Raw genomic sequence first — 20,543 nt, forward strand, 5'->3', positions numbered from 1 at the left:
AAAGCTGTAAAATAAATAATCATGTTTACAGCCTGGTACAAAAAAATGAAATAGATCTGATTAGTTTTTGTCATCACTAGCACACACTGTACTCGTTTAGATTATGAAAACGATACATTCAGAGAGAATATACTATGCTTATTCATGCAGTTTGTTACAAACACACACCTTAAAAACAGAACACCTGAGAGACTCACATTAACTCCCCCAGCATGTGAATCTTCTTCTGTCCTGTCAGAACACTTTGAGAACATTTAGTCCTGATCTGAATCTAAAGACTGTTTGTTCTGTTGTTCTTCATCTGACAGTCTCTGTTATGGATCACGGTCAAAGCTACAACAGAGGTACTTCAACCCTCACCCCCCCTACCTACCTGTTCCTCTATCACCTGTCTCTCTCTGTCTCTTCTTCTATCATCTCTCTATGCAGGGAGTAGATAAAATAACTATGGGTGGTTTTAACATTAGGGACACGGCGGGCCAGGATCCGAGTACAGTCGAACTCGAGCATGATTCAGGAGTGCTCGAGTACCGCTATAGAGTATGAGGTGATTCAAAATGGCTCCTGTTGCTTTAAAAACCATCATATCCACACAGCACGGGACTATTTTGTCCTCTGAGCTGCAGGGTAGAGGTGGAAGTAGGAGGAGGGTTGTTTGTTGGCGTCTCAGAAATACATTTTAAAAACATCCAGCTATGAGGATAGGCTTAGCCTGCGAGTGGTTGCCATGGTTGCTTCTTCTTTCTGCTTCTTGGCGGATTTGCAAACCAACTATGTACATACTGCCACCTGCTGCATCTGAATGTGTACATACGCAAGTTTACTCGGCCATGTGAACGCAGGCCAGTGGGGTAGAGGGGGACAATTGTGCTCGGGCACAGTACAAAACAATCGCGCCTAATGAAATGCCCTAAATTACCAAATTTTTAAATCAAATAGACTCCACCTACAGCACACAACTCTGATCTCCTCAACCTGAAGCACACACTCCACAACCGGCTGGTTTAACCATCTATCAGAGCCACAGTCAGACATCCCCCAAAGATAGAGAACAAAGCAGATCTTAAATTGAAACGTTTCCTGTTAAAGTCTTTCTATGTGATTTTTCACACTTAAATGTAGAAATCAAGTATATCCTCTGAAAATAACTCTGTGAGTCATGACTGTCTACAATGGGTGTAACACCTGAGTCCCACTGTCTTCAGAGTCCTAGCTTCACTTTGTTTACATCGCCCGGACGGCCAGCTGACTCCTCCCCTCGTGTATAAAAGTTGTTTAATTGAGGGACTAGAGAAAAGAAGAATAACATACTGTACTCACTGCTTAACTGTGTTTCTAGATCACGCTCATTTCAGGTAAATTTACATGCAGTGTGAAGATACGAGCATAATAAAGATCACTAGCATTAGCATGCTAACACAACAATGCAGCGCCAGTTGTTTTGGTTTCATGCTGGTGCTCAAGGGCGACATCTGCTGGATCAAAAAATCACATAGAAAGACTTTAAGACCAGTCTCTGCTGACTGATGTTATTCTGTCTACTCTCTCTGCCTTTCTGTCTCTCTCTCTCTCTCTCTCTCTCTGGCTCTCTCTCTGGCTCTGCCATCATTCCTCCATTCTCTGTCCATGAAAAGTCTCTCCTCTCCTTCTCCAGTCTGAGCTCTGTGTGCACATATGATGTGATGTGAAGCCCCTCCCACAGCTTGTTGGACGCTCATTGTTCTGCTGTGCTGATTGGCCGACACTCTGCTCCCACAACCCCGACAGCTTTCTGCCTGCTCTCACCGTTCCTGCATCCCACCATGTCGTCACTGTTATGATTTGTATCTGCAGCTCGCTGATGTTCTGTTCCAGTTTGTTCTGATGAAGTTTTCACTGATTCATGGTTTGTGTTCTGCTGCGATGCATGGACGCCTCTTTCTTTGATTTGTCATCGCTTTGTTTAACTCCACTCACTTTGTCTTTTGAATTTGGTGTTTCAGAGTTTTGTGGGATTGTCCTGCTGGTTGGTCAGAAGTGATGAGAATCATCTTCTATCATGGGTCAGGAGATGATTGGCTCCAAGGGCTCAATGCTAACGCCTTAGCAAGTACTAGCATGGTCCCGTTTTAGAAGTGCACTGTGTCTTCCTTTTGAGACAGATTTGTTCATAATGCTCTGCCAGTTTAAGTCAAGAACTGGTGAAGCGTTTTTGTTGAAGTCACAAGAGACAACATACAGAGTATTTCTGAATGATGCCAGAGTCACCAGTCACTACTTTAAGACCAAATCCAGGAACAAGGGAGCTTCGTAGAACTAGTAATAATACAATACAAAATGAGCTTTTTGGTAAAGGGCATAATAAGGTCTTAAAAACTGGAAAGAAACCAAGAAAAATATTGAAAGGCCTTCATAAAACTGACAAGTTCTAAAGGTAGAACGAGATAATAAAAAGAAAAAAACGTCTTTAGGAACAAGTGGTGAAACAGAAGGGTGAGTGAATCAACAGGTGTAAGCATTCAGCAATCAGAGTCTACCAGTCCGTAACAGATGCTGCATTCATGTGGTGTCGGAAACATCGGGAAAACAAGTTTCTGTGTTGTAAAATGCACATGAACACCTGCTCAAGTCGGAACAACAACTCGGAAACTCGGAAAATAATAAGGTGCCCGACTTGACGAGAGAGAGAGAGAGAGACATTTCACGGATCTTCTTCTTCATAGCATCAACGCTGTTTTTTGCTGTTGTTACAACATTACGATTTTCCAAACTGAAATCACTTGAACACACTAAAGCCGGAAGAACGATTTCCAAACTCGGAAACTTGGACCACCCGAGCAGCACATGAATGCAGCAAGAGATCACTTCATGCTGCATTCATGTGCTGCTCAGATGGTCCCAGTTTACAAGTTGGGAAGTCGTTCTTCCAGCAAAAAACAATGTGGATGCTATGAAGAAAATCTGTGGAATGTCACTGTTACAAGTACATGTATGTGTTACAATACATATTTGAGAAAAACTTTGATTTGCAATATGTGAATTAATAATAGTAATTTAACAGAACATATTTGACAACAAATATGAGATCAAGTAGGCAAGTCGGGCGCCTTATTATTTCCAGAGTTTCCGAGTTGTTGTTCTGACTTGAGCAGGCGTACAACTGGGAAACTCGTTTTTCCGATGTGTCTGACACCACATGAATGCACCATTAGTCCTTCACCTGCAAATAAGAGACTCCCTCCCAAGGAGCAGTTTCTAAAGAAATTAATTTAATGGTCAAAAAGATACTCAAAGTCACTCAAGATAAAGTTTATGTACAAATAAAGACAATTAAAAGTGAAAAATCTAAGTATATATGTATATATAAACATATCCATACACACATACCAAAAATATAGAAGCCTACACACAAATATATATATACATACTTTGATACTGTGATACTTTTCACTTCATATACATTCTTTAGAGGAAGTGAGTCGGAGCTAACTCCTCATTAGGACCAGGGTAGTGAGGGGGCTCTTAACTTGAAAATCCAAAACGTTTCACTTTGATTGAGTTGTTTGATGCTCCATGTATTGATTCTGGGATGTGATCTATGCCTTAAGCCTTCAGGATTTAAAAGCTCTGACTCATTTCCTATAAAGTATGACTTTTGGTTGTAGGAGATAAATATTAAGGTGTATATTTTTGTGCAGGCTACAATATTTTTTAAATGTTTGTAAAGATATGTTTATGTAAAACTCCTCTTTTTGACCAATGAATTCATTTCTTTAAAAACTGCTCATTGGGAGGGAGCCTCCTTACTGTCAGGTGATGAAGTGAAGTGATCTGGTAGACTCTGAACGCTTACACCTGTTGAGTCACTCACCCTCTTGTGTTTAAGTTTGTTTCACCACATGTTTCTGTAGTGTTTCTGAAGGCTGGACGCAGAAACACTTCAAAGAAACTGTTTTTATCTTGTTCTACCTTTAGAACTTACCAATGTAACAAAAAGGCATTTGAACCTGTTTTCTAAAGACGAGTGACGTGGTGTCTTTCCAGTTCCAGTTGACATAGTCAAGTCAGGAAAATCACCTTCACTTTATAACAGCCATGTTCCTGTTCAAAGTTGTTGTGGTCTATAGGCAGCGAATGCTTCACACAATCAGGACAGATTCATTGTTAATGAGGCCGATTTGTCCAATTTGCTGTTGCCAGTACTCTGGGCTAATCCTCAATAACCAACCATATGTGTATAAAACAGTATTTAATATTTAGTGCTGCTTCCCACACATCACTTTTATAGTCAAAATGAGAATATGTGAGAATCTTTATGATTCGGCACCAAAGATGGCGTCATAGTTTGTGTCTGTGTTTCTAAAAACCCCAAATGATCCAAACGTTGATGGTGACAGTTTGGTGAAGTTTATCAATGGATAAAGCCAGAAAAAGGAGGGTCATAACATCTTCCAAATTTGGGATTGGTTCCCGACTTTCATACCACTTCTGTTGAACCTAAGAAGTAAAGGTATTATACGGCGTATAGCTGCTTATTTTTCAGTCTCCATTTCTAAATCCTCTCTGGTGCATCATTCAGTAGTATCCTGTAAGTTTTTTTCACAGGATAGCGAAGTCATAATCCTCCCTACTCTGCCTCTAATTGGTTAGTACTCCTTGTTGCCTGAACAAGTCAAAAAAATAATAATAATAATTTGGGGAATAAATTTCGACTATACTCACTTCTCCAGACACACCTCTGAGCTCTGAGGTTTGAGGTGATATATCGATAGATTCTGCTTCAAACATTTTGTTCTCTGCAAGACAACAGCTGATCCGTTCACAGGAAACAGGACAGGTAGCAATCAGAGAAAGATCTGTTATTGCCGTGGTGTCTAAAATGGGACACAGAGGTGACAGGGGACACCTGAGCCGTCATCTCATGACAACACATCAGAGTGTGTCTGTGTAATCACTGAGCAGCGGGACAATCCACCACATCCACCACAACGTCTGAGTCACATGTTGCTGTTTTGTTATCATCGGTCATGATCTGATATTCTTCATGAAGCTCAGCATGCTGTGACCTTTAACCCCCCCCCCCCTCCCTCAGAGGCTCCTGCTTCGCATGTGACCCCCCCCTAAAATAAACATGTTTCAGGTTGTTCCTGTCATGTGGCTGACCTGCAGAACCTTTTTATTAAAAGGAAGGCATGTATGTGTGGAGCATAGTATGACCCACCCACCCCCACAGGGGCGCTGTCTTCTGTCACAGTCCTGATCATGACTAACCCCCCACTCTCTGTCGTGCAGCGTATCACTGGGACACGTCGGACTGGATGCCGAGCACACGGCTGTCCGACATCGAGGAGGCTCCCGGCGGTGAGGCAGCGGGGTCAGCCCCCCGCCTCACAGGAAGCACGCGTGAACTGGAGTCGGACTACTATCTGGGGGGCTACGACATTGACAGCGATTACCCGCCTCCCCACGACGAGGTGTTCTTGTCCCAGGACCAGCTTCCACCCCCCTTGCCCACAGCTGAGGACTACCCCGAGGCCTACATGCCGCTGGCCGCCAATCCCCCAGCGTCCAAGGACAGCACCCTGAGCTCGGGCAGCGCAGGCCGTCAGAACGCCAGGCCGCACTTCCACCCCAGCCAGTACCTGCCCCCCCACCAGCTGCCCTTGGGCGAGCAGCCCCACGGGGACTTCGGTGCGTCAGGGGGCGGGGTCACCCCAGGAAACGGGGGAGACACCGAGGACTCTGTGTCTGTGAACATACGTCTGTCTGTCGGGGCGTCGTCGGCCTCGGACATGTCTGCCCCCTGTGGGCTGGAGGACTCGGAACACGGCAGTGACTTTGACAGTATGGATGAGCTGCGGCGAGGAGTGACCATCATCACAGACTCTCAGCAGCAGACGGAGGTGTGATGGTAAGACAGATGATTGGAGGAAGGAGGATGACATCGAGCAGATGGCAGGACACACACATGAATGTCAACACAGAGGGAGACATTACACCGACTAAAACAAACACTGTACACACAACATCCACCATGATGAAACAAGTCTGTGTGATGTCAGTGTCCCCCGCTGTACAGACCAATCAGAAGTGTCCTTCCTGCTGCAGTAGGGAGTCATGGACATGTGTTCAGAGCGGTTTAGAGAATGTGACAGATTGATCTTTAGAGATGACATGTACAGATGTGGTAAAGTGAAGAAAAGGAGAAGGACAATCATGAAAGTGAAACAGTTTGTAATGTTCCTGCTCCTTCAAACGTCCATCACACCTCCTCTTTCTAAAAAAAAATAAGAAAAAAACAAAATCCTCCTTTTCTGTTCCCTCCTCTTGGATTTGTACATTTTTGTAGCACTTCCAGATTGTACAGACTTTGTAAAATAGAACGAGCTTACTGATGAAAAAAGTGTGTTCTGGACACATTTCAGAGAGCCATGTATGTGTTTAATGTGGAATGTGCTCGCTCCTGTCCAAAAAAAAAAAAAAAGATAAAGTTCCCACAAAGCCATGAGACATCAGCCATCATAATGTTCAGTGAGCTTCCACTGGTATGTTTGTACCACGTTTGTGCAGAAGTCAAGAGCTGCTGTTGTTTTTAGTCTGCTTTAAGGATGTTCTCATCAGACCAAGAATACATTAAAAAAAAACATACACAATACTCTTAATTTAATATCTGAAGACTATGATCCTTGGTTAAAAATGAATCATAACGTAAAATGAAAACTAAATCATGTTTACACACAAAAGGTTTGGATTGACTTTATAATGTTTTACTAAAGTAAAGGGTCTGAATGCTTCATCCATCAACAGATAACAGGAAGTCCTGGAAATAATCCAGAAAACTGACATCATCATGTTGTCATTAAAAATCAGTGAATATTCAGAGACCAAGTATTTATGATTTAACATATCAGATTGGATCCAGTATTGTGAACTGGTTTTTCAACAGAAAAAAAGGATAATAAAATCGGGTGTTACGTTTTTTTTTTTTTTCGTTTTTTTTATCCTGATCAAACCTCCTCAAAAAAAAATATACCAATATATTGGACAACCAAAACAACATATTGAGTGTAGTTGATATGCTCAGATATTTTTTAAACATATTTTGGGCTAAAATGTTTTTTTTTCTTCAGGGACAAAGTAGTTAAGGTGCACATTAGCAGAGTAAACATGAAATATTTCACTAAACAGCATCAATATTAAGCATTTTAAAGCATCTGTGAGGATCTTTCGGTTCATGTGGACTTTGGCTCCCCCTGTGGACAAAGTATGTAGTGTCTCCTTTAAAGCTGGTGATCCAGATTTAGAAATCCTTAAAAGTCGGTACCCTGGATCACGGTGATCGTATCGACTTTTTCTTTACAGAACCAGGACTAAAGTGATCTGGATTACCTGATCCTGTATAGAAAACAAATTGATTAATAGTAATAATATTTGGTAGCCAGATAGCCTATCAGTTGTCTTGCACTTCCCGTGTGCAGAGGCCACAGTCCTCGTCGCAGCAGCTGTGGGTTTGAATCCGACCTCGGCCCTTTGATGCACGTCATCCCCCACTCTCTCCTCGTAATGTTTCCTGTCTCTCTTCAGGTGTTAAATGCAATAAATGGCCCAGAAATAGCTTTTAAAATAGTAATAATATTTAATCATTTTAATCATAAATTGACGAATCATTAAATTATTATTTTAATCCAGATGTTTTTGAACAACCTGGTGATTCAAAAGATAAAACTGAGTAGTAACAACAGCTGCTCTTGGCTTCAGCATTTGGTTTTGTGTTTGTTGCACTGGTTACATTTGGTTTGTTGTTTTTTGTTTTTTTTTATTACATTTTGTGCCATATCACTAACAGCCTGCAGGTGGCAGTGTGTCATGGGGGAGAGACTTTGTAAAGCACACGATGAGACTGCAGGTTAAAAAATCTTTTGCCAAAAATAATTGGCCAGCACCAGCTGCACTGCTCTGAGAGCCTGAGTCCATATTTGATCTTTAATTTGATCAGCTGATGTGTTTAATGCTGGCACGCCACGTCTCTAAAGCCATGAGGAGCAAACACATGTGCATCCACAGTTTCCTGTTCCTCTGTAGCATCTTCAACATGTATGCAAACTAGGGTTGTCAAGATACCAAATTTATTAACTTGGATATGATTCTAGTAAAAATCAACTGTTTGATACCATGGCAACAACAACAGATGTCCTAATCACCCAACATTGGGTCATTCCTTGATTTTGACAAAATTGCAGACAAACTCCTGCATGTCAGTACAGAACATTGCCAACACATTTTGTACACTTGAGAGAGTATGCAGGAGTTTGTCTGTGATGTTTGATGGACTGATTCCTCTCCTTCACATCGGTCTTATGAAATAGATGTAGTTTTCTTTTTTTAAAGCTCGGTACTTTCCATGCTATCCATCATTACAATAACAGATTGTATCTTTGGTATCAAAGAGGAACCTTACTGCAGGTCACTGATGGTCAGCACGTCCTCTGTGAAGTCCTGTGATATCTGCACACAGCTCCTGCTCTTTGTAAAGATGTATGTTTGTGTTAAACCTGTACAGTGTACATAGCTAGGTTGTTAAAATGCTGATTTTGTAGATACTGAAATGCAATCTGAACTGCCTTTGTTATTTCTTTTTGTTTAGTTGTACTGTTTGATGTGAATGTGGACACAAAGAGACTTGATTTATTATCACATCATTCCTCTCTCCCACTGACCGACTGAATACCATGTCTATATTAGAGATACGTTTTGCACAGTATTAAATCCAGACTTTTTTTTTTATTTTATTTCCTTTTGTTAAACTTTTTTCAGGTCATGAGGGATCTTTTTGTACATTTTTATTTCACCAGGAATGTTTCAATGAATTCCTAATGTTCCGGCATTAGGCAGTGTCACCTGTATGCCATCTACCTGCAGACTGACTGTACAAAGGGAGTGCTGTTTTTCAACACAGTGCAGACAATAAAAAAGGTTCTTGCTCACAGAGTCACCGTCTTTATATATATTTTTTTAATAAACTGTACCCTGATGAATCATCACATCGGCTGCCATGTCACAGAGCTTCTGTGTTTATCCACTCTGGCTCTAAATGAACATGATTCTACTACTACTACTAAATGACAAATAGGTACCAAGATGTCTCCAGTCGCTCAGTTCACCCTGCAGCAGTGAAACAGTTACTGTACATCTGCTACATAATCCTTCATGGATCAAAGTGAGTCCACTAAAAGTTGTTTTTTGTCACTGACAGGCTCAGATTGTGAGTCTAACTGTCGGACAACATTACAGAAAGGATCCCTACAGAGGTAGACCCTTTTGTTCAAGAGGAAGATGTTTTTAAGACTTCATTAAGAAAAACTGTGATTTTACCAGCAGCAGCTTTTAAACATCAGAGAAGAATTAAAGCGAGAGTATAGACCTATCTATTTTTTTTCTTTGTTTAATCAGGAAGTCCTCTCAGGTTCAAATCTTTATTTTAAAGGACGACACGGCCAAGAGGCACAGCTTTACAAAGATACACGTGTTATAAAAGAGAGCACTTGAAGGGACAGTTGGGTAAGTGAGGTTGTACTTGAGTAGTAAACAGTAAAAGGACTTGAGCTCAAGCTTTCTGACCACTAAAAGTCTTCAAATAAAATCCATTTATTCACATTCACACGGCGCTAACGCAGCAGCAGGAGCATTTTGCGGTTCAGTTTCTTGCCCAAGGACACCTCAACATGTGACTGCAGGAGCTGGGGATCAAACCCCCAACCTTCTGGTTGAGTAGTTGAGGGCCGACCGACCACTGATCCACAGCCACCTCAGGAGATGTGGGTCAGCTCGGCCCCTCTAAGAGTTTGTCAATGAACCAGTAAGGCGGATGAACACGTATATGTTAGCACAAATAGGGCTGCAACAAATAGGTTTGCTTCATTGATGAATTGGTCATCATTGGTTTTTAGGTCTGAAAATTAATGATGAAGTGCGTTTGAAGTAAACTGATCTAAATGATGTGGTACAGACCCGTCCGTAGTGATATATAATATAGTTATAGCTTCTGTGCCGGTGTTCTACTCATTGACATGTGCTACCACGTGGCTGTGGGGTAACTTTCCCATGGAGACACACTTCCCCTGAAATCTTAAATAATAAAGCAGTAAAACTTGCTCCCCAAACTCTGACGTGCATATAGAGTGAGTAGAGAATGAAGTTCTTTTGTTCCGGCAGCATCATTTGATAGGGGATATACGGATAGCCCCTGCTATCGTTTTGTGCTATGGGAGCATTTTTCTAGAAGGCAACACATCTCAACAGAACACCGGCACTCTGACCGGTCTCACCTTCAAGAGGACGAGCTGACCCACATCTCCTGTAGCTTAACACACCTACTATTGACAAGTACCTCATACAATCCCACTTTAAATATACACTGAACTATCCCCTTGTGTCCAATCCAATCAAACTTCATTTATAGAGCACATTTATAAACCCTCTGCACCTTTAAGAAAAAGCTAAAGACCCAGCTCTTTCATGAATACCTACTAACTTAATGATGATGGTCTCCATATTATTGATGATGATGGTGGTAATGACGATGGTTTTTGTTTGATAACGATGACTTATAAGATGGTTTCTATACTGATTAGAGCTCTCAAGAACTGCCCTCAATGTTGTGCTTTGCCTCTGGTCACTTCCTGTCAGCACCTGTGTGTCCAATCAGACTCAAAGCTGATCGTTTGCTCTTACTGACATTGTTCCCTTTTTTCTAGATCCTTGCTTGTGTTGTTCTTACTCTTTGATGTACGTCGCTTTGGATAAAAGAGTCTGATAAGTGAATTGTAGAATTGTAGAGTTGTAGGATAAACAACAGAGTTGACCAAAGTGCTTTACATCAAATAGATAAAATGCATAAAAAGAGAAAAGAAAAAACAACAATAGACAAAAGAAAAACTATAGAAACAAACAAACCCTTTTACTGGGTCTCAGAACGCCAAAGCATACAGCTTTTAGATGAGATTTAAACAACGTGGGTACCAGTCTAGCTTGGGGGGGACACAACTGGTTCCACAGTTTAGGGGCTACGGCTGAGAAGCACCGGTCTCCCCTATGCTTCAGCACTAGTGTTAGGTGCAACCAGAAGTGTCTGATCAGCAGACCTCGATGACCGTGATGGGACACACGGCTGTAGAAGGTCAGAGAGGGAGGACGGAGCCAAGCACGTTCAATGCTTTGTAAGCAAACAGCAAGCTCTTAAAATGGATCCTAAAATTGACAGGGAGCCAATGAAGGGAGGCCAGGACAGGAGTGATGTGCTCTCGCTTGTGTGTTCCTGTGAGGAGTCGAGCAGCAGCTTTGTTAACATGATACAGAAAACTGTCCCTCCCTCTCCTCACTGACACCGTTTTATCTGTGCTATTAGCCAACAGAAATCCTCTTTTCTTCATGTTTGTTTTCATTAGTTTTTTTGAAGTTTTGACTCTTTTCATTGCGTGTTTCCTGACAGTGTGAGTCGGCCTCTTGCCTGTCCGTCATCGCCTGTCAGTGCTGGTTACAGTGCTCTTCTGAGTACTCTTGATTTTCTGCCTTTCTGCATTGATCACTTTTTTGTGTAGTTTGGACCCTCTCCCTTTCTGCAATCACATTAATTCTACATTGACCGTTTAGGCCCCTCCCTCTCTGTATCTGAGTCCTAGCTGCAGCAGTCAGGACAGTTTCACGATATCTGGTTCATCCTGGGACTGTGTGAACTGTTTCTGTGACAGGTTCAAATCCGGCCTGTGGCTCCTTACCCGCATGTCATTCCCTACTCTCTTTCTCCATGATTTCTGACTCTGTCCACTGTCCTATCTCTACAATAAAGGCACAAAATGCCCAAAAAGAAATCTTAAAAAAAAAAGAAATACATCTCTTACTCTGAGACATGGGCGGTTCTAGGCAGGGGCCAACAGGGGCCTGTTACTGAAACAAATATAAATCATGGTATTTTATGTTGTGGTATTTAATGATGTGCGCTATTATTTGGCATAATATTAATTTTTTTAAAGCGATCATCTTTGTCTATTTTTCACCTGGGTTTAATGTTCCCCTCTGACAAAACAACTGGCCCCAGTTTGGCCCCCTCAGTAAAAGTGGTCTAGAACCACCACTGCTCTGAGATCACAAGGTGGGGAATAGAAAAAAAAAATAGTGAACTTAATGATGCAGGGGACCATTCCCTTTATTCAGTCTCACACACACACACACACACACACACACACACACACATACACACACACACACACACACACACACACACACACACACACACACACACACACACAAATGTCTGTTTAAATACACACACCAAGACACAGAGGTTTGGTGAAAAATGAGGCTTGACTTGTGTAGTTGATGCAGGTGACATCATATTAGACTGAGACCATTCAGGTAAAAGTAAATGTTTGATATATGAGGTGTTTTTGTTCATATGAAATGTGTGATATGATAATATGTTGTAACTGTTACAACTCTTGGTTATTCTGAGCAGTGACATCAAACACATTTATTTCCACGTTGTGACGATAAGATTGTGAAAACACAACAGATGACTTTCATGAACTGGGATCATCAGAGAGAGAGAGGAAGAGTTCAGGTGTGACACCATGTGCACTCAGGTGAAGACCTGCTGAGATCAGGAGCAGCCGACTGAGCAGGACTCACTCAGCTCACCTAACACTTTCAAACAGCTGAACGACTGTGACACACAGCAGGTCACCACGATAAGTACAGTAACAACATGTCACTCTTTAGTTTGTTCAAACTGGTCCTAACTCGCAGACTTCTGCCTCACCTCGTTCACATTCAGAGCACGCACACCTGAGGACCCAGGCGTACTGGTTACCATGGAAACTGAGCGTTCATGGATTCAGTTCATATCTGCCTGCTGTACATACGGCCTGTGAGGCTCTGGAGCAGAACTGAATCAAAAAGTTTTCAGATTGAATTGAACAGAGAAACAGAATCAGCTCAGTCTGTGTCTCTGATCACTGATCTGTTTGTTCAGAAATGACAAACACAAAACCCCACGTTAACGCCTTTAATGTTGTCAAAATATTCAATACTTTGATCCTTTTTAAAGGTTTATTTTTGGGCTTTTTTTGTTGCTTTTGTTTAGAAATAGGACAGTGAACTGGGATCATCAGTCAGAAATCTTGGGGAAGAGAGAGAAGGGAATGACATGCAGGAAAGCAGCAACTGGTCAGATTCAAACCTGCGCCGCTCTGTACATGGGGTGCACGCACTAACGGCTACTGGCGCCCCCAATACTTTTATACAATCTCTGTTTTTTGAATGATCGATGGTAAATTGTTTTTAATTTACAAAAATTGTAGATATACACTGTGTAGTCTAAATTGCACAAGTATATTGGCAACGTTGGGATTGGTGCGTTGGACTGCACAAATATCCAATGCACAAATCCCAACATTGCCAATACAATTTCTGATGGACTCATTCTTCTCTTAAACATGTCTTATAAAATACATACCGTTTATTAAAGCTGCTGTACTTATCAATACTATCAATCATGCTGCTGTAACACTGTAAATGTCCCCGTTGTGGGATAAATAAAGGATTATCTTATCTTATCTTTAAAAAAATTTCACAACCTTAATTTAAATATTTAGGTTGGTCGTTTGTGTAATGGAGGTGTGGTCATAGTCATATCTCAGGAATGACTGAGGCTGTGGTGGAGATGTGTGAGATGTTTTTATCTGTATATCTAACAGTGCATATCTTCTGTGTGTGTGTGTGTGTGTGTGTGTGTGTGTGTGTGTGTGTGTGTGTGTGTGTGTGTGTGTGTGTGTGTGTGTGTGTGTGTGTGTGTGTGTGTGTGTGTGTGTGTGTGTGTGTGTGCGCGTGTGTGTGTGTATCTGGATGCAGTTCCTTGCATACATCTGGACATAAAGTGCGATGTCAGCAGAAACAGCTGCAGCAGGTTTTTGCTCCACATTAATCTCTGTAAGACCCTCACATTGATCCCTGCAGGTTTGGTCTCTGTTTGTGTGCCTGTGTGCGCGGCTGTTTGTGTCACACTCAACAACACCAGGTGAGCATTAACTTTCATGTTTTAAGGCTCAAAGTGTGACAGAGTCCTGTGTTTCATCACAAACTGCTATTACTGAACTATTTATTCCTGATGGGTCTGATGCAATACAACACCGACTTCTTAATGTTTTGTATCTATCCTAAACATGTTTATCAGATATGGAGAGGACAGAGTGGGGTAAGAAACCACTACAGCGTGGACTATGGTCTCCATGATGAGGTGAGCTCCCTCTGGTGATATGTTAATGTTGATTTGAAGAGCGTGTTTGAAACAAAGAGGCAGATGTCTCAACTTTCAATATGGAAGACCTGAAAGTAAAAGAGCAATTTAACATGTTGATTAAACCATGAGATGAAGTGACCTTAAAACAAAGAGCTGCTTCTGTCACACAGCAGAAAACTACAGCGAGCGAGGGGTAATTATATAAAAAAAAAAGAATTAATGCACATTAAGTGTTGAACTATTGCTTCAAGTTTATTTATGTCTTTGTACAAAAGTTTGTCAAATGTCTCAATACTTTGATCATTTTTATACCACATGTTTAATATGACACCATCTGTTTTTTTAATGATCTACAGCATCAAAAGTACCAACGCTTTAAAAGAAAAAAAAACATACTCAGATCTTGACACAACCCGTCAAGCTACTTGAGGTCATTTATGGTATTTTTGTCATTTATCATTTCCTGTTTTACTTTGTACTTACCCTTTTCTCTGGCTGTTTTTCAAAACCGCATACTATGCAGTATGCAGTATGCAGTATGCGAACAACTGCGAGATCCGCAGTATGCCAAAAATACCAGGATGTCATACTGATTCGGGAAAAATGTACAGTATGCATTGGACCAGTCTACCTTGCGTACTGTTTCCCACAATGCAAAGTGCCAGGTCAGAGACCAAAATGACATTATGGTCATGAACCAATAACAAATATGACATGTTCATATATTTATAAGTGTTACCAGGTCAGATTTTCCTGCTTTGTAGACTGTACAGTGCATGTGCCACAGCTGGACCAGCAGCTGCAGTTACAGGGTCCTTGGCTTGCTCTTCATATTATTCACAGCTGAGTAAAAGTTAAACCTGCATGTCTGAAAAGTATAATACAACTTTAATAGCATGCCAATCATATTTCAACTCAGGGCATTGTGTATAAATGACAGACTATATGAGAGATTGTAGACTTGTTTTATTTTAATTATGTTAATTACCTCCAGATGGGCTGTTTTTTACTTCCGCATTGCAGGACCGGAAACCAGTTTAACCGTGCCAAGCATACTGCAAAATAACCGATGACTGGCAGTCATACTACATACTACTGTCTAAATCAGTATACAGTATATACTGCATACTGATTTAGACAGTAGTATGTAGTATGCGGTTTCGAAAACAGCCTCTGGCCCTTTCTGAATTGTCACAGTTCAGTAGGCAGTACGTACTTTTCAGTAGGGAGTTTCAGTATACTGAACTTGGTCATTCAGTATGCATTTTTTGGGTCCACCTCAGTATACTGAACATTTCAGTATGGATACTAAATAACTAAACTAAATAACTAAATCACATACAGTACTTAAAGGAAAGTACAAATGAAAGACAGTAATATACAGAATATAAAATAAACCAATAAAGACACATTTAAATAGTGACATCATTATTTAAATAGAGGGGGAAAGGTTTTATAATAATGCAGATATTTGTTATATTTTCTGTTGTTAATTAAAAGTAGTGATTTCAGTCAGGACTTTAACTCTAGATTAAAAATTTATTCAATTAATCCACGCTCGTTTGTTTTGATTTGGAGGCACACGTGAAGTGACGATTTACATTTAATTTCGCACAGCATTGTGGGAGTTAGTATACAATTCATTTCCTGAAAGCACGCATCCGATCCATACTGCATGAAACCCGGAAGTTAGTATCCATACTGAAATGTTCAGTATACTGAGGTGGACCCAAAATATGCATACTGAATGACCAAGTTCAGTATACTGAAACTCCCTACTGAAAAGTACATACTGCCTACTGAACTGTGGATATTCAGAAAGGGCCCCACTGTCTTTCAGATCCTTTCCCCTGTTTTCACCCCCTTGTGCTCCCCCACCCTGATTGTCTCGTTACCCCCTGATTGTCTTTGTATATGATCCCCTTGTGTCCTCCCTGTTGTTATTCATTTATTGTGTTCCCTCTTCAGCCTGTTCTACCTGTGAGTCTTGGACTGATTTCGTCTGCCCTTTTTGGATTTGTTTGCACCGCTTATTGCCTACCTGTGTACCGACCTGGACTGTTTTAATGAAAACTCTGCTTTTTACTGAACTCATGTGAGTCTGCATTCTCAGGTCTCTGTGTTTCTCTGGTTCTGTTAGATCTTCAAGTTATATTTTAACTTAAAGCTTTTTTTGCAGTGGTTTCAAACAGGTATCGATACAGTTTGATTTACCAGAGTCACATCATAATTTAACATTCTGGTGTCATAACAACCTTTGGTACACATACATGGATTCATTAGGTTTTCATAAATCCTTCTTTTGCTTTGAGCAGAGTTTGTTACATGTGAAGAACCAGACTGATGTTTGTGATTTCTGATGTGACTGTTGAGTTTATGTTTGTGTTTACATTAACAGTTCGCTGAATGTTTAAGAGATTAAAAAAACAGTATGCTAATGTAGAAGCAAAAGCTCCCCAAGGTTAATACTCACCTGATGGAGCAGGTCAAAGGTCATCTGCATTTTAATCAGCATTAATGGCATCATGTCAAGTGTTAATGAGCCTGTGCTGCCTGAAACCTGCGGGTGACCATGTTTCACCTGCAGCACTCTGCAGACTGTCACAGGTTAATACTGTGGGTGTAACACACACACACGCACGCACACATGCACACAGAGATTAGACATATGCATTAGCACAGTGTGTGTGGTGTAATGATGTCATTAGAGTGATTTATGGAGATGACTTGGTGAATAATGCAGCGTTATCATTAGAGCACTCTCATATATATTCATAAAGCTGCTGCCTCCTGCTCACCTTCAAGGTGTTTGTGCTGCAGCAGATCTAAGGTGATCACACTGAGACACTCTCAATACAAGACCCGGGCCGTATCCGAATTTCCAAGTACCTACTCAATCTGTCAGTAGACAGTAGACAGTACCTACTATCCGTGCTGCATACTGTTTAGTACCTACTATTCAGTAGGTGCGCACAGTAGGCAGATATTTGTTCCTACTTCATCTGATTCATTCAGTAAGGAAGTGACGTCCTTTACATTTCCCGAACCGGCTGCATCCACCCGTTTTTTTCCCCGTTTTTTTTTCAAGAAGAGAAATGTGCATATACAGGCAGGTAAACAAAAAACAATATCACAATGTAAATAAAGTAAAAGACAGATTAAATAACATACAGTAGGCTACGTAAAGGAAAGTACAAATGAAAGACAGTAAGATACAGAATATAAAATAAACCAATAAAGACACATTTAAATAGTGACATCATTATTTATAATAGAGGGGGAAAGGTTTTATAATAATGCAGATATTTGTTATATTTTCTGCTGTTAATTAAAAGTAGTGATTTCAGTCAGGACTTTAACTCTAGATTAAAAATTGATTCAATTAATCCACGCTCGTTTGTTTTGATTTGGAGGCACACGTGACGTGATGATTTACGTTTAATTTCGCACTGCATTGTGGGTAAAATACAATTCATTTCCTGAAAGCACGCATCCGATCCATACTGCATGAAACCCGGAAGTTAGTATCCATACTGAAATGTTCAGTATACTGAGGTGGATCCAAAAAATGCATACTGAATGACCACGAAAGTTCAGTATACTGAAACTCCCTACTGAAAAGTATGTACTGCCTACTGAACTGTGACAATCCGGAAAGGGCCCCGGATCCAGAGTCAGAATCAAGATTATAAAAGCACCACTCGGCAAAAGATTTAAGAGAAAAGGACTCACTTTTCAGTCCAGTTATTTTGAGCTGACAGCTTTTAGACTTTAACACTTCACCTTGTTGATGAGAAATCAATAAAATATTTCCTGCCATGTTCTGACCGAGTGCAAAGTGATCTGGTGCACGTCGGACTACATTCTTCCGTTAACGATGTGCAAAATTTGGATGCTAAATTAAGCACATTGTGCAAAGAGGCTGCACATACAGGGTGTGTTTTGGGTGCAACATGAATAAACTTGAATCATGTAACAGAAAATGTGAAAATATGATTAACTGAGCTGAGGGAGCGCTGAGCGTCTCTGTGTTTCTTAAAGGCAGAGAGGAAGTCCTTTATGAACTCATTCATGTCTGCTTATCTTTCTAATACACCCTCTTAATATCAGGAACATACTGCAACACAGATTTAAACGATGTTTAACTTGACAAATAAAATACAAAAATACAAAATAGACAACACAGATGCAAAGCAGACGATGTTAAACCAAACACTGACAAAAGACAGACAGAACAGACAGGAGCAGAAGAGAAGAGTTAGTCAAGAGGTTGAGGAAAACATGCCACAGATGCACAAAACACAAAGAACTGTGTGAACTCTTTGACATGATACAAACACGGACCGGCACAGAGATGACATTAATGGACAACACAGCAGGAAGGTCAGAGTATGAATATCTTTTTAAAAGTTTGCACATTTTGAGGACACAAACTTTTCCAGAGACCTATCAACATTGATTTTTTTGAGAAAAATGAACCACACATGCAGAAATCTGAGGAGTAAACCTCCAGCCTGCAGGTGGATGCTGGGAGTAGTGGTGGAAGCAACACATCAAGGTGAACACAGAAAGACTCAGGAAGAGCTTCTTTCCTCAGGCTGTCCGGACTGTTAACTCCACTCTCCTCAGTTAAAAACAAAACAGAACTAAACAAAACAGAACTGTGACTACATGATGCACACACACCACACACTCCAATCTGCACATTGCACTTTGACACTTTACACTGTTTACATTATTCTATATTTTCTATATTCAAATATTTATTTTTTAATTTTACATTATAGTTATATATTACTGTATGTATGTGTTTTAGTAATTTGAGTGTTTATTGCATGGCCTTGCGGAACAGTCACTGCACATCTGTATGAGCATGTGACAAATACAAATCTTGAATCTTAAAGTGAAAGTATCAGTGCAGTACTGTTGTAGGGCAGTAGAGGGAGTTATGGCACATTCACTGTTTCAGCTATCCATCACCTCCAAACTGGGAGGGTGTGTTTTTAGGGGTACTGTGGAGAGGGTGAGACCTGCATGGGCAAAGTAGTGACTAACAAGGGCCCCAATGGAGGAAGAGTAATTTATGTTTTTTTATTGATACAATTGCATGCAATGAATCTTGCGCACTCTCTAGATTACACAAAAATTTAGGGATTTATGTGTCAGACATTGGCAACATGGCCACTCTGGGATTTATGCCTTTTGGACTGCACGTGTGTTCACGCAGTCCAACACATAAATCCCACAGTGCCAATGGTTTTTCTGCAGTTGAGTGGGTGTGTAGGAGTTTCAATACGATTACTGTCGGACTCTTCTTCTCACATTGCACCTTTTCCTGTAGATGTGTCAAGTGTTGATTAATTAATTAAAATCTTTTAATGGGTCATTTGTGTTATGGACGTATGGTTATATATTTCAGGGATGACTGCGGCTGTGGTGGAGGGTACCAATGTGAAATCTTTTCATGGGCCTAGAAATCCTGAAAACTCCCCTGGACACATGTCAGGTGTGTAAAGAGTGAAGCACAGGTAGAGGTAGAGCAGAATCAGCTGGCAGGCATCATTCTGTCATACCTTACAAGGTCTATTTTTCCCTGTCTTTAATAGAATTGATCATTGATTGATGCCAGATACGACAAGCTTGTTAACAGTAGGGAACCAGCAGATTTTGTCAAGTTGTTCTTTTTTTTAAATTAGCTTTGTTAGTAACTGTTTGATGAAATCTGTAAGTGCAAACAGGATATACTTCAGTTAAAGCTAAGGTATGGTATCGTGACATCAGGGTAATGACTCAGACATAAACCTCCCTGTCATATTGACAACGTTTGTATGTTAAGCAGAACACAACGGGACCAACAGACTTGCTTTTGTTTAGTTTGAGTTTGTTGTTAATTTCAGCACCATGGACAGAGAGCAGATGTCTGATCATCAGGAGTCTTTGTTCTTTCTTTTAGATTTAAATAATTTAATACTGTCATCTGTTACAGAACACATGGTGTTAAATCACAGAGGGAGCACGCCAACCCACTGTTACCTGCTGGATTACTCACACACCTGTGTAACACACACACACACACACACACACACACACACGCTGATAATTGTAAATGCACAGGTATTCTTGTTCTTGCCCCTCCCTCACCATTTCCCTTCAGTCCAGCCTTTTGGACAACCCCTCACAACATACACACACACCACACACACACACCCTCTCAGTAGCCTTGCACACTCAGCAGCTCCACAGAGAGCGACCAATTTCGCTGTAAATGAAT

The 20,543-nt window shown here is 40.8% G+C and overlaps 1 protein-coding gene across 1 annotated transcript in view; it reads left to right on the top strand.

Annotated features, from left to right (window-relative positions):
* fat3a (FAT atypical cadherin 3a) overlaps positions 1–6,805 on the top strand; it is a 122,915-nt gene extending 116,110 nt beyond the window's left edge. Inside the window, exons 30-31 of the mRNA XM_061045963.1 lie at positions 309–344; positions 5,272–6,805. Coding sequence (XP_060901946.1) covers positions 309–344; positions 5,272–5,888 — 653 coding nt within the window. The 3' untranslated portion in view covers positions 5,889–6,805. The remainder of the gene's footprint in view (positions 1–308; positions 345–5,271) is intronic.
* The last annotated feature ends 13,738 nt before the right edge of the window (positions 6,806–20,543 follow it).

This window comes from Labrus mixtus, chromosome 9, assembly GCF_963584025.1.
Source record: "Labrus mixtus chromosome 9, fLabMix1.1, whole genome shotgun sequence".
Classification (NCBI taxonomy): domain Eukaryota; kingdom Metazoa; phylum Chordata; class Actinopteri; order Labriformes; family Labridae; genus Labrus; species Labrus mixtus.